A 14,852-nucleotide genomic window follows, 5' to 3' on the forward strand; every position below is an offset into this window, starting at 1 on the left:
GAACCTAGAGTGAGTACAGGTGTTGATTTGTTTTTCTAATCTGATCTTCGAGGCCAAGCCAAATTAAAAGTCAAGACTTGGTTACAGAAAACACAAAATGGTAGCTGCAGGTTCCATTTCCATAACTGAACCACATTGTTCAGCATGAACCAATTACTCTGTTTAATGTAAAATTACAGTTAATGGTCATTGTCAAATTTATCAAGAGAATACTGTTTTTTTTTTAAATGGGACGAGTTATTTTATTCAAATATACAAAATGTAACAAATGAATCATATATATATATATATATATATATATATATATATTTTCCCTATAATATGACAAAATCATACTACAAAGCTAAATCACTACAGCAGTCAAAAATAATAATTTACTTTTTCAAAACGAATAAAATGAAAATATATATTGCTCGCTAATTACAATGGACATTGTGACTTTATGTACTTCAATAACTCATAGGTCTTTTACCGTGAGGATCTGAGCTAGAACTCTGACCAGCACTTCTAGTGGCATGAGTCCGTGTAGACGTCCTTGAAGATACGGGGGTACCTCTACCACCGGTTCCGGTGTTTGTGTTCAGGTTTGAACCGAAAGAATCTGTACTCGAACCAGTGGTCGACATTGTTCCAAGTGATGCTGCTGTTCCTGAGGAACGACGCGTCCGACGGCGGTATCTAGATCCCGGGACACCAGGATGATCCGGTTCTTCTAGATGTCCAGGTTTTCTCGAGAGAAGTAGAGATACTCGTCTCATTGGTGGTCTTTGATGGGGATCACCTTGAACGCAGAGAAGACCAATCTGAACGCAGAGTTTGACTTGGTCCGGATCAGCTGAAGCTGCTATGTCCGGGTCAACTATCTCCATGGTCCTGCCTTTCTTGTACAGTTTATATGCCTGTGTCACACAATCAGGAAATCTGTTAGCATCTATTACATTACGCTGGAGTATGTGACCAGAGAGACTAGAGGCTTTACCCATTCAAGAAGAGTCTGGTCAGGGTGTCTCATGCTAAAACTGGAGTTCTTCTGCCCACTTACAAGCTCCAGAACCAAAACCCCAAAGCTGAATACGTCTGCCTTAACCGATAGAACCCCGTGCATTACGTACTCTGGCGCCATATAACCACTGCACATAAGTAATAGAAAGAAGCAGTGAACGTTAATAAACATAAAACACCAACAAACAAAAAGAGTCCGAATGAGACATTTAGTAAAACGAATACGTAAAATGAGCTAGAGAAAGCATACTTGGTTCCTGCGACTCGAGTGTTGACGTGTGTTACATCTTCCTGATACAGTCTGGCCATCCCAAAATCTGCAATCTTAGGAACCCATTTTTCATCAAGCAAAATGTTGCCAGCCTTAATGTCCCTGTGGATGATACAGTTTGGCGCATCTTCATGGAGATAGAGAAGTCCTCGAGCAATGCCTGTTATGATCTCAAGCCTCTGCTTCCAATCTATCTCTGACTTTCTATTGGATTCTGCAATCAAACAGAGCAAGCACCACATGTTAAAAACGCCTTTCTTACACTATCTTTCATACTTGAATGTACAATCTAGAAGTCTAATTAAACAGCAGTAGCAACAACGAGAAGATAGATAACTTACTGAAGAGGACCTTGTCGAGGCTCTCATTGACGACGTACTCATAGACCAAGAGTTTATCATCTCCGTGTGTACAATAACCCCAAAGATTAACGACATTGCGATGCTGGACTTTAGCCAACAACTTAGCTTCGTTGACAAACTCGTTTTTGCCTTGCCTTGAAGCTTGAGCTAGCCTCTTCACTGCTATGTCTCTCCCGTCAGGTAATCTTCCCTATTACACACCAATCAATCTCATCAGCCAAAACTAACACAAGCCATTAAAAACACACAGACACAATAATACACTTCAAACAACATTACAACCACAACACTCACTAGACTAATGATCTGCAACATCTAAAAAAGGAAACTTTGAGATCTGGGCATGTCAGAATTGGGGGTTACCTTGTAGACGGGTCCAAATCCACCTTCACCGAGCTTATGGGTAGGATGAAAATCTCTGGTAGCGGAAACTAAAACTTGAAAAGAGAAAACTTTCTGCTCCAAAGCAGCAATTCGCTCAATATCATCTTCAAGACCTTTAAAAGCCAACGAAGAAGAGATGAGTCAATCAATTTACACAAACCCTAAAGAAACCAAATGAAAAGCTTGAATCAAAACGGGATCTTTACCTCGATTGGAGCTGCGTTTGAAAGGTTTGATGATGTTCTGAAAGAAATTCATGGACTTTGTTAAGCCCAAGTTGTTCTTTTGAGAATGATTAGTGACCATCCCATGGAAAAGGAACGACAGAGTGGTTTAGGGGATGTTAACAAGAAAGTAGAAGAAGAAGCTGATTGTGATTCGGTGGCGTAAAGTAAGGGTTTTGATCAGGTGACGTTTCAGATTGTGATTTGGAGATGGGTTGAGGAAGAGGAAGAAGAAGAAGCGAGTTCGTGATTTGTCTTTGGCTTATTAGAAAAGTAAAGAATTTGAGATGTGATGAGAGATTCAAAGGGAGAGGTTATGTGAGGAAGGATGGGCTTTTAGAGACCAAAGTCAAGGATGAATTCGTGTTTTTTTTTTTTTTTTTAAGATTTGGGACACATGGATAAATTAATAGTCAACAAAGTCTTCTTTCTACTCTCTTTTTTTTTTTCAAACCAAATTCACATTTTTCTAATATTATTTTAAGGTCATGTATTAGGAATAAAGTGATGATGTTTTTAAATTTTTATTTTATTTTATGATATTTCAAGTTAAAAGTTTTAGATAGTGTGGTGCTTTTATTATTATTTGTTTATTGGAGATTTTAGAGCACGTTAAAACTATTAGTGGGGGTTATTAGTTTAAGATTTGAAAAGAGTTTTAAAGACTTTAAATGTTATGTAGAATCTGTTGTTATTAGATCAAGATTTTGTTAAACTCTGTTAAAATTTAGTGTTATTAGTTTGTGATTTGTAAAAAGTCATTTAAAATCTTAACAAATCTGAGTTATTGGATTCAGACTTTTATAAAATCATTAAAAATTTTGTGTTATTCAATTAAAACAAAAGAGTCTAGGATTGTTAATGAGTTCAATTATTATGTTATTGGTTCATGATTTTAGACACTTTCTTTACAAAATAAAGTCATGGAAAGTATCATAAAAATACAGGGATTGTTTGGAGGACTTTACAAGATTTTAGAAAACTAATCAACAAAACTCTTTAGCAATCTTTAACAATCTTTCACTTATTCATTTTTAATGATTTTGTTGAACTCTTCAAAAATCTTCATAAATCTCAAACCAATACCACCCCCTTAGTTTTGAAATTTTTAATCATGTAGCCGGATTGAACATCCAGGAGCATAAATTTCGTATATTAGTTTAGTGTTTTTACGGATACAAATAACTATTTCTAAAAAATGATATGTTTTGAAATTATCTAAGAAAAAAACAAAATTTACGAAAATGAAAAAAAATTGTAATATCACAAAAAAAGTTGGTCACTCCTCCAACTCCAACATTAGAATTTAGAAGACATAACAATCAACTAATCTTTTTTAAAGTGAATTTTGATTCTGATCGATTATTGGGTTAAGGATCTAAACACATTTTAAATGTTTGCAATATTAGTTATTTTTATTTTCAACTACTTTTGTCTCAATATAATTGATTTCTGTTCACGCGCAAATAAGTAGAAGAATAATAGAAAAACAGTGCGGATAAATCAATTTAAAGAAAATATAATGAGTAAAATTATTATTTGAGATTTAAGATATTGTGTAAAAAAAATATGTAAATAATTTTTTTTTTGTTTATTCAAATTTGCATTTATTTTCTTTAATATATGTTTCACCCGTGAAATATTTGAACTTGGAAAAAAAATTTAAGATGGTATAGAAAGTTTTGATGTTTTTTTTGTGGTTCTAAAATCAAATTCATGTTTCACATTATTATCAACATCACTATGCTATTAAATAGATAAAGCAAAAAATTTTAGTCTAATCAATTTAATTTAAACTAATCCTAAATTTAAAAGTTAAGATTTATGTTCATAGAAATATATATTTCTAGAAGAAAAAAAAAAGAATACTGTAAGTAAGTATATAAATCTAAAGTTAAACGTGAGCAAATTCAAAATATTGAAGATATGAGAATCATATTTGTCCAAGCACAGATGCCAAATTTTAATCATTATATTTCGAATACATGACATCATTGCTCAAACCAAGCGGCCTAGGTTTAAGATCTCTCCCCAAACCAAAGCTCGCAGCATATTTTTGATTCACAAGACCTTAAAATCAGAATGATCATATAGACAGACTTTTCTTCACGCTACGTGGTGGGTGATATGGTTGGAGCATGCATTTAGTGTAGTGTTTCACTGTTTCTAATATATATATGGTGACAAAAAAATCAAATCTTATACGTATGAGAGATCACCGTGAACAAAAACAAAAGATGAGATGTGACATCACTGAAGATGACGTTAATGGGAAAAGGTTGACACAACTTGGCCATAAAGTAACCTTTTATGAACGGTGAAGGAAGTGCAAGTGCAGATCTAAGACGCGTTCTCTTGACTTGGTTCGTTCCGTCAAGCTTTGGTCCCCCCTTCACCCCTCTCTCTCTCTCTTCTTGACTTATTTATTTCTCTCTTTTGTAATTTTAGACACGAGTCCTTCCTACCAACTCTTTTTTTTTTTTTTTTTGGTTAGCCAAAAACCATTCACTGATTAACTCAAATTTGTACTGTATATCTAAAAATATAATTTGTTTCTGGTTACAAAATTGTAGATAGTCTTCTTCTCTCCCTGGACAAAGTAATATATACTATTAATTTTCTAAGGTAAAATATGAAGTTCATTGTTTTTAAAAGTTTGGAGGTAATAGACGGTGGAAAGTATCGCTCAGCTGTCTTGCAGTCAGTCTAGGTTTGTTATCGGTGTGTTCCTCTATATTGAAAATTAATTGGGTCAATGAAAAAAAAAAAAAAAGAGATAACCAAACAAGCAACTCTTTTAGAAGTCTTTTTCTTTCTAGGATGTTTAGTATCTATCCACCGAAAAGAAGTTGTAACAAATGTCAAGAAACCATTAAATATTACTTACAATTTACACTGTAATTTATATTAGATGTCTCTGTCTACGCTGCCACAAACCAATGTTAACAAGTTCGACTGTGAAAAACTCATATTACAGATATTAATTAGTTTCAAGTTTTAGTATCACAAAAAATAGAGGGAAACGTCTTTGATTTTTTTTTGGTCTTTTCTGCGTATGTTTTTAGCAGTATCAATTTATGTCATCGTTCTAGAGAACTTTGGTTTAGTGATTTTTAGAATGATCTTCTTTTTTTTCGCTGGAATGTTAAAATTCTTAGTGGCCAGCATGATCAGAAAGAGGTCACAATCTATGTGAACAACAACAGACTATTATTTGGAAGACTTTTTAGAAACTCACAATGAAAAGATACTTAGATAAAAAATTTAAAATAATACTATAAACTCAATTTTACTCGGTCGGAGGTTCGACAACAATTTCTGATTTAGAAAATAGTAGAATCATTGAATCTTTATACAATTGAAATGGTACGTGGAAATGAGTCTTTCTACAGTTTTGCTCTGCCATAAAATAAAACTTAAACGTCACCGTCATTTCGCCAAAGTTTTCAACCAAAACTAATTTTCCTTTTCCATTTGTGGTTTAAACGCCGCGTAGCATTTAGCATATCTAATGATACTTATAAACAAGAAACTTTGAAAGAGTCGTACGGTACGGTATCAAACCAAATCGGGCACACGCTTATTTGTTAATTTTTGTGTGTGTTTTTTCAACGCACATGCATGCTTTTTTGTCGAATATGATGATAAAACAAGAGTAGCCTTCAAGTAAAATATACCAAATCCAAATGTCATATTCTAAATTCATCGTCTAATCAACGTAAACAGAAGTATGTTTGACTTCTTTGAATTTTCAGGTCGAGTTTATTGCATCCGTTAAGCCCATTTAATCAGGCCGTATATACTAACACCATGATGGTGGGTCAATTAATTAATTTAGCTTATGTTTAGGTATCCAAAAATAGATAAACGTCTTATTTGAGTTTGATCTCTCTCAACCATGTTATCGGTTTAGCACTTTGGTTTAATGCATCCGTTTAAGCCCATTATATCAGGCCGTATGTACTACACCTGATGATGGGTCAGTCATTGATAATACTATTATGCACAATCAGGAATCCAGGTTGAAACCATTTGGACCTTCTTTTTTTTTTTATGATGAAACGTATGGACTTTTATTTAAGCTTTATTGGTTCTCTTGGTACACTTAAAGAGTAAATGTTTTCTTTTAATATATTTTCTCGTTCAAATCTGTATAGCACCTAACAAGTTATGGAATATTAATTTTAGTCTCTTTTTTCTTGAAGTATAGATAACAAGGAAAGGAAGCAGAGCAATGGGTTTCAATATATATACAAACTGATCAAGTCTAATTAGTATAGTTAATGACTTAAGACTAACTACACTTTCACATATTTTAAATCATTGTATAGCTCGAGTTCCTTACATCATGCATTTAGTTATGCAACTATATATTTGACCAATCATGTAATGGAAGTATGGAATATATACATTATATGTGGACATAGAATCGTAGGCATGTACCAGTAAAAGTAGAGATTTAAATAGATAAACGTATATCTAGGAAGGTTGGACGCATAATTAAGTGCACATGAGCGTCTGGAACTTTAAGAGGATCGCCGAAAGTCACAATTTTCGATCTCCATTATTTTTAGAAGTTTAAGTACAACCATATAGTATATAGTATATAGTATATACTTTCTTCTTCACCCACTATAAAGGCTCCGGCTTCAGGTCATAACATATTTATCAAAACTTAAGAGCAACTAACTTTTTGGTGATAATATGAGCAAACCTTTGTGAATCTCTTAACTGTCACATGATTTGGGTTAGCTAGCTAGCTAAAAGCTAGTTGTCATGTAAAACCACATACAATAGTATATTGATACATAAAGTTTAAGAACGTTTAGGATTCTGATTCATTTTTTTAATTTCTTTTTTTGATGAAAGTGAAAATATAAACAATCATATATTGAATTGATATATGAACGATATCACTTCTTATTAAAACTTCGTACTTGTTTTTTGTTTAAAGCCAACGTCTTAAAATTTATATGAAGTTTGTTGATTTTATACTAAGTACCAACCAATATATTCGTTGCTTGTAACCAAATCAGTTCCAATCTCAACATAACTTGAAAGTAGAACCTTCAGGTGAACCCATGACAATCTCTTCTCTGGTGAAAATTTCGATAAGACACAAAAGCATATTTAGCGTACGACCAAATTTGAAAGTAACAAAAGAAGACAAAGAACTCGTCTTTCTCCCCGAGTGATTGCAAAGCGTAATAGTAGTTACCAAGTTACATTCAACCAAAAAAGAAGACAAGATTACAAATGAAGAGGTTACTTACCCCACCTAAACGCAATAATTCTAAACTCTCCCCCGAAAATTTCTAAATGTTGTGAAAAGTCCAAAAAAACAAAGAAAAGCATATGCACAAATTGGAGTTGGCATCTTTGCTGAAATCATTCCAGCTCTGCCACAAACATCCAAAGAAACTGACAGCTTTGCATTTGACATTTTTTAATACCAATATCTCACCTTACTACTCAACTACACTACACTACACACACATACTCTCATCATTCTACCTTTTTCTATTATACCACCCACCACCACTCATAAAGACCACTCCCCAAATTAAAAAGGTGAAATTTACACTGACACACTTCAATATATATAAAAAAAAAACCAAAAAAATTTAATTAAAACACGAAGAGAGACGAACATTCTGATCTGACACTTTTTCCTCAGAGTATATACTTCAATACTTTGACTTTATCTAAGACTTTTTTTTTATGGCGTTTTCTTCTTCATCTAGACCTTTGTTTTTTCTTCCATCCCAAGCAACACTGTCACTTTCCCACCTTATTACAAACAAACAAATTTGGATATTTTAAAGTGTGATCGCGGACATGAAAATAATCATATTCTTTAGTCAACAGAAATAGGTTATATACCTGTATGATTGTTTTTGTTCATTATGTCACCATGCAAAGAGTGAACTGATCAAACCCAAAACTCAAACTCAAACTCGAACTCAAAAACTCATGTCTCCGTTCTCTTTAACACGATTAAGATCAATGTTTCTCAGATCACGTAGATGTTGCAGAATCTCATGTAGGAGATGTACACCTTTGTCCCCTTTTTTCAATGAACCAACACAATGTCTCAAGAACTCTCTATCTGCCTCTAGAGCTTCTAGTCTCTCGTAAAGCTCATCCACTTCTTCTTCTATCGTCACATTCTCGCCACTCTCCGATTCATCAATCCCGTTTTCATGATGGTTTCCGTTACCTAGCCCGTTCTCCTGCAGCTCTCCATCGACAGCATCAAACAGGGGAAGCAGTCTCTTTGACTTGATGACTCTGTGTTTCCCGTTTGTTTCCTTACCATGAAAATGCCCGTTCCCATTCTCAAACGTTTTAACTTCCTCGTCCCCATCCTCTTCGTTATTAAGATCAGTGAGTTTCTCTTCAAGAAACTTCAATCTCCCAAGAATCGAAAGCCTCTCTCCTTCATAATCATCTAAACACTCATCAAGACGAAGCACAACATCAACTGGTGTACTCTCCATCTCACTATCACTGTATTTCCAATCTGAAACTCCTTCAACGTTCTTGTGATCACGATGTACATCTCCGTTGTTGTTGTTCTCATCTGAATCCCCATTGTTTCTATACGAATCAACAGAAGAATCTCTCATTCTCCTCCTCAACATCCCCATTTTCTCTTTAGCTTCAAACTCCTCCAATCTCTTTCTATACACTTCCAGCTCCTTCTCCAGCTCAGCGTTCTCTTTCTCTCTATTCACCATAAGCTCGTTCAACAGCTGCAAAGCTTCTTGATCGAACTCAGCTTGCTCCTCCATCATTCTCTGATACTGCAACGCTTCCATCTGCATAGCCGCTTTCTCTTCATGCAACCTGTTGATCATCGCCATTGTTTCATTGGCAGCAATTGCAGACGCGTTCCTCTCTTCCTCCAGCTCCTCGTATAAAGCAGTAAGCGCTTTCCTCTCTTCTTGTAACTCTAACTTCAACTTGTCCACGGTGAGTACTACTCCTCCTTCAGAACATTCAATACCATCAACCGATTCTGTTCTTCGCTCTAAGTGAAACATAGCATTATGTAGACTATGCGATCTTTCCAAGGAAGCAGGAGTTTCTCGAAACCGTTCCTCATTGATGTTTGTTATTGTTCTGAACTCTAATGTATCCTCCTCCTCTGTTTCATCTAACAGAAACGCTCAAATCAAAAACAGAACAATACAACATACGCAAAAAACGTAAAAATGCTTCGGTAGGTTTGTGTATGTATAAATTAGTTACCATGATCGTTGTCAACGTCGTCGTTAGAATTATGGAGTTGTTGTTGGGATGTAACATCTCCGAGTTGCTCGTGATCAGGAATCTCTGTACCTATAGAAACCTCCGCGTCTGTTTCTGTTTCTGTTTCGTTGTCGTCGTCGTCGTCGTTATGCATTTGGAGCAAATCATTTGTTGAAGCACCTGAAAATATACTCACCAAACCGTAAATACACGGCAAGATTGTAAGAAACTTCAGTTTAAAGCTACGCAAAGAATGTTACCTAGATTCGTCGTCACCGCATCCTCCGCTTTGGATTCATCAGCTGCCGTGATGATTACTTCTTCCTCCTCCTCAGCTTTGGATTCATTAGCAGCAGTGATGATTACCTCTTCCTTCTCCGCCGTGAAATCAGGCTCAGCGCCGAAATCAAGAATAAAATCTCCGTTGATATCGGAAATCTCACGAACTTCATCGCTCGGTTTGTAGAATTCAACAGGAATCAAATGAGAGTCTTCTTCATCGATATAGAACTCAAGGTTTTGCTTACGAGCAGACTCTGAAGTCTCGACCTCTACAGCCAGATCCACTTTGTTTCCTTCTTCTTCTACAGTAATAACCTCTTTGTTACAGTCGAAACTTGATACATAGCACGAGAACTCCTCATCAATATCATCATCATCATCGTATTCTTCTTCTTTCTTCTTCTCCTCTGTTTCTTCTTCCAGTACTCTTCGTTCTACAGAATGATTCAAAGTCACGGATCCTGTATTTTTATCATCTTCATCTTCTTGTTCGAGTACGAAGACCGATCGAGGGAACTTAAGACCATTGTAAACCTGGCCTTCATCTCCGATCGGATAATCAACAATCCCCAAATCAGACTCGATCGGAGCACATAGTGACGAACTTATCTTACCACCAACCAAAAAAAAATCATTGCGAGATTCTTCAACTTCTTGAACAGGTTTGGAATGAGTGTGAACACCACGAGACCGTTGTTGTGAATTCGAAATCTCGAGAGCGTGATCGTCGCAGAGGAGATCTCTAGGTTTACGAGAAGAAGCGTCGAAGAAACGATCGAGTCGAGAGCAGAAGAGGCAAGGACGTTTGAGACCGAAGTAGTCAGCGAATCTGAGGATGAAATAAGAGAAGAGAGAGTTTAGAAGAATGAAGAAGATGAGTGACCATTCGAGAAAAGCGTAGACGAGGATTAAAGTGATTCTGTTTGTTTTCCGGTGGATCAGACTCGCGAATCTATTAGCCGCCATGGATGAATGATCTTGATAATTTTTATTTACAGAGAGAGAATGAGAATGGGAGAGAAAGAAGGGTGTGGGTAGAGGGGACGAAGTTAGGAAGGAGAGAAAGACTTGTCAGCTTTAAGTAAGTTTAGCCGGAGAAATCAAACCGACCCAAGTATGACTTTTTTTTTTTTTTTTTAATTTTTTTTCCTAAGTTGAAATTTTGATTTTGATTTTTTTTTGACAACTGTACCAACAACAATAATAATATTATTTGGGAAATGTAAAACTAAAATGTCAAGAGTTCAGGAAAAATAAAATAAATCTATGGATAAGTAAAGGATTAATGTCAAAAATAATACTATGTTTATTATAATGATAGATATCTTAAATAACCATTTTTGTGATTGTATTACTGGATAACTTCTAATTTATAAATGTCTTTTTCTATCTGGCTAAATATATACTCTGAAAATGATATATCATAATCTATTATAAGATGTACAATTTATATCATGTAGACATGACAACACATATATAAAACTACAATGGCTGCCAAGAAAAAAAAGTTACATATAACCATAATCTAAAATTATAACAGTTAATTATATGGTGTATGTTCTAAATCAAATGAAAATATATTTAGATTATAATATGTTTCTATGACATATGGACCATGGTGTATGTACATGTTAAATTTGGATGATCAAGTTTTGTGTACGCGTATACGCATATAGAGTTTTTAAAAAATTTATCATTTTTGTCAATCTGTTAGATTATGCATAAAATTATATTGTTTTTTTTTTTTTTGCCAACCATAAAATTATATTGTTATATAATTAAATAATGAATAAATGTTATTTTTTTTGTCACATGGCTGATTTTATCCATAATGGTTACAAAAACAGATTACACCCCGATAGAATCCCCAACAGCTACAATGTTTTACGATGTATAAATGATACTTATGTAAGATATTTTTAAAAATTCTATCATATTATATGTTAAAACAAAAAATATAAACAAATGTTATTAATTAATATATTTGGCCAAGATATCAATATACAATTTTTAATTCAGTTTCAAATTTTAAAGCATTTCTATTGGTTATTCTCATTTATTTTTAAAAATAAAGTAATACTACGACTATGACGATCTTAAAAGATTATCTATTTTTTATTTATTATTATTAGGTCTTAAGATAATTTCAAACTGTTCTTGCAAATATGTTGGGTACAAGATATTAGTTTCAAAATTGTGGGACGTGAAGATAATTGCAATTAATGTCATCACATATAAGATGAAATTATGATTTTCTCTTAGTTATAGTTTGTTAAGATACTGATTTTGTTGATTAAACATTGCTCGTGACGTAATCATACTGTTGAATTTTTATTTGTAAGTTTTAATATTTCTTTACCGAAAAAAAAGGACAAAACAGTTTTTAAATAGGGAAATTAAATAAAACATTGCCACGTGGTTTATATGACCCGCCACTCCGTCTTTAACTTTGGAGAATGGGCCCAAACCTGTGACCCACATACGCATAAGAGGGCCCACACTTTTAACACACCAAAACTTACATACACATTATTATTCTCTCAAACACCCAACAAATTTATCTAATCTAATTTATAATAATAACTCGTGAACGTTTTGGTTACTCTATTTTATTTTTTTAAGTAGTCACATATTTGTCTAGATATGGCGTATGGTATGAATGAAGTTTTTATTAATTTAAACCTGAACTAATAATATAACATCTCGTTGAACATATTTAGTTGTTCATTGTTGAAAACATGTGTCTGATTACTGATTGATAGAAACTAAAAGTAACAAAATAAATAAAATAATGCATATTATGTTGTTGTACTAATACTACAATGAATTGAAATCGTCGTTACTCAAAACTCAAAAGTGGGTAACAAATTTTCCTTTAGTTTCCTTTTATTAAACACCACTTTACTTCTTTCATTTTTTGACCAAGTTATATAACTAGGCCCCGTAAGGATCACCAAAAGAGACGACAAGACCTTAATCGTTACAGCTTTATACCAAAATCCAAAATGAAAGATTACTACATTTTGTTTACCGAATGTAAGAAAATAGTGGTTTTGAAGTTGTTTTACCAAAGAGAATAATCAGACAAGGAAAAAAAAACGTCTACTATAAACATGGTTGATAAAAAAATTGGGTGCTATACTACTGGTATCTAATTTAAAAATAGACATAATTCATAAACAATTACATTTGTAACGTGTTTGGAGTGTGGAGAAGGTAATAGATATTCCAAATTAGCAAATATAATAAAGAAATTTGATTGGGAAAAAAAATCAAGAGTTCATATGGACCAGTCTAACATTATGTGCCACTTTATAAAAATATAATTCACATCAAAACCGAATTCATTTTAAATTTAGACCGTGTCAATTTTATTAAAAATACTGACGGGACATTTCAACATTGTGATGAAATGTTATAATAAATATTATTCTGTTCGTTAGCTGAATGGTTCACATTGACATCATATGGGCATACAAATATTGACCTTTTCGAAGACACATATTACAATTAATGTATATATAATGTTCTTTTTTGAGCTCGTGGCCTTGTCAAACATAAATCGCGTGTTGTCGAAGAGATAATCATCAGTGAATGTAATGTAAGTATCATAGTAATTAGTATTCAAAGGGGCCAATATATCCACTTAAAACTTATATGTCAGAATTTAATACATTTTATTGAATGTACATAGTGATATTGGGAACTTGTGCGTTAGGATTTTGTGAATTCTGATTTATGTTTTAGCAACAAAATAATTTGTGTGAAGTGAAAAGGGCCATGTGGTGTTGGGCGTGGCTCATATACAAAGTTTAATGACAGGTCACTCCCACCTCACTGTTTTGTTGCCTAATAATCTACTAGTAGTACTTAATTATAACATAGAATCTTTCCAAAATCTTGTTTAATCTGTAGAACATTCATATCACACTAGTAGTTTTCAGATTTCTAAGCTAAAATATTGGTATGTGCATGCATCTATTATGAATACAGTTAAAACTTTCACATCATTTCTTGATCTTTTAGTTGACGTAGAATTAAAACAGAAGATAATGTGAACCGCTCTTATAACAAAATATATATTTGAATGGAAGTTTAATACACTACTATGTACTTATTTGATTTTATCATAGAAAACAAGAAAGGAGAAGCGACCTCAATGATTAACATTCGTCGGCTGAATCAATATTGAGACTTTAAAATTCAAAAAAAAAAAGAAAATGGTGGTGGGGTTTGCAGCCTAAGCTTTTAGGTTAAACCTTTAACATGTGATTAACTTTCAACACCAATGGCGCTCCAAAATCCCGGAAAAGAAGAAAATGATTTCCATAACTCACTTTGGATTCTAAAAAATGTGAAAACTTAGAATAACTCGCTAGTCACTTCCATGATATTTAAAAGCTGTGGTAACACTTTATATGTAATTAAGAAGGGGATTCATTGTTAGAGTAATTCGTAAAACAATAGTAATGATTAACATTGTATTGAAGAAAATAGTAACAAGGTGACTTAAATATATCTTGAACGTTTTTATCTTTTTGTTTTTTGTTCTCGTCACATTTTTTTTTTTTTAAAGTGGGTCTAATTTACCATATGGGAAGTTAGAGTTTAAGATTTTAGGTTTATAAGTTTAAATTTAGATTTTAGAGTTTAATTTTGTAAGAAGCCCTTCACATTTTTGTACATATATATTTTGATTATATGGCCAATTCTAGAAGTATTATGTGTATATATGAATATTTGTATTAGAGATCTAAGGCTATGAGTCTTATAATAGATATATATTAGATACAACTATACAAGGTATGTTTTTATATCCAGAAGTACTCCAAGAAAGTAAAGATATAAAGGAAATAACTGAAAATATAAATATAAATCATATCAAGAAGAGAGATTTAAAAAAAAAATAGAGTAGAAAGAGTAAAAATGGTGAGAGAAATGATGGTGAATTGAGGGCTGTTGAAGAGAGGTGGGGGATCTTGTGTCCCCTCTTTTTTATTCCTTACTAAAAAAGTAAAAAGTATACAAGATACCATTATATAATTCTGTAATAGATAGAATAATCTTTAGGCA

The 14,852-nt window shown here is 33.3% G+C and overlaps 2 protein-coding genes across 3 annotated transcripts; both read right to left on the bottom strand.

Annotated features, from left to right (window-relative positions):
- Nucleotides 263-2,579, bottom strand: LOC104701720 (cysteine-rich receptor-like protein kinase 10). The gene is made up of 6 exons (XM_010417459.1): nucleotides 2,226-2,579; nucleotides 1,999-2,132; nucleotides 1,615-1,825; nucleotides 1,253-1,487; nucleotides 980-1,130; nucleotides 263-899 (listed from the first exon to the last, which is right to left on the bottom strand). Exons 1-6 carry the CDS (start codon nucleotides 2,323-2,325, stop codon nucleotides 450-452), a joined length of 1,281 nt encoding a protein of 426 aa, XP_010415761.1. The 5' UTR covers nucleotides 2,326-2,579; the 3' UTR covers nucleotides 263-449.
- Nucleotides 7,396-10,844, bottom strand: LOC104701721 (myosin-binding protein 2-like). Of its 2 annotated transcripts, none has more exons than XM_010417461.2 (4): nucleotides 9,758-10,844; nucleotides 9,498-9,677; nucleotides 8,127-9,393; nucleotides 7,396-8,033 (listed from the first exon to the last, which is right to left on the bottom strand). In XM_010417461.2, exons 1-3 carry the CDS (start codon nucleotides 10,743-10,745, stop codon nucleotides 8,207-8,209), a joined length of 2,355 nt encoding a protein of 784 aa, XP_010415763.1. In that variant the 5' UTR covers nucleotides 10,746-10,844; the 3' UTR covers nucleotides 7,396-8,033; nucleotides 8,127-8,206. The 2 variants fall into 2 exon arrangements, with proteins under 2 accessions (XP_010415763.1, XP_010415762.1); XM_010417460.2 differs by having other exon boundaries at nucleotides 8,127-9,402; nucleotides 9,758-10,842.

This window comes from Camelina sativa, chromosome 7 (genome assembly GCF_000633955.1).
Source record: "Camelina sativa cultivar DH55 chromosome 7, Cs, whole genome shotgun sequence".
Classification (NCBI taxonomy): domain Eukaryota; kingdom Viridiplantae; phylum Streptophyta; class Magnoliopsida; order Brassicales; family Brassicaceae; genus Camelina; species Camelina sativa.

Bases quoted from the DNA above. Each gene is read 5' to 3' on its own strand.
- LOC104701720 (XM_010417459.1), bottom strand. From the start codon at position 2,325: ATGGTCACTAATCATTCTCAAAAGAACAACTTGGGCTTAACAAAGTCC. The intron at 1,826-1,998 runs GTAACCCCCAAT...GGTGTGTAATAG, and splicing joins GATTTGGACCCGTCTACAAG to GGAAGATTACCTGACGGGAG. The intron at 900-979 runs GTAAAGCCTCTA...TGTGTGACACAG, and splicing joins ACCAGACTCTTCTTGAATGG to GCATATAAACTGTACAAGAA.
- LOC104701721 (XM_010417460.2), bottom strand. From the start codon at position 10,745: ATGGCGGCTAATAGATTCGCGAGTCTGATCCACCGGAAAACAAACAGA. The intron at 9,678-9,757 runs GTAACATTCTTT...GTATATTTTCAG, and splicing joins TGCGGTGACGACGAATCTAG to GTGCTTCAACAAATGATTTG. The intron at 9,403-9,497 runs GTAACTAATTTA...CGTTTCTGTTAG, and splicing joins CGACGTTGACAACGATCATG to ATGAAACAGAGGAGGAGGAT.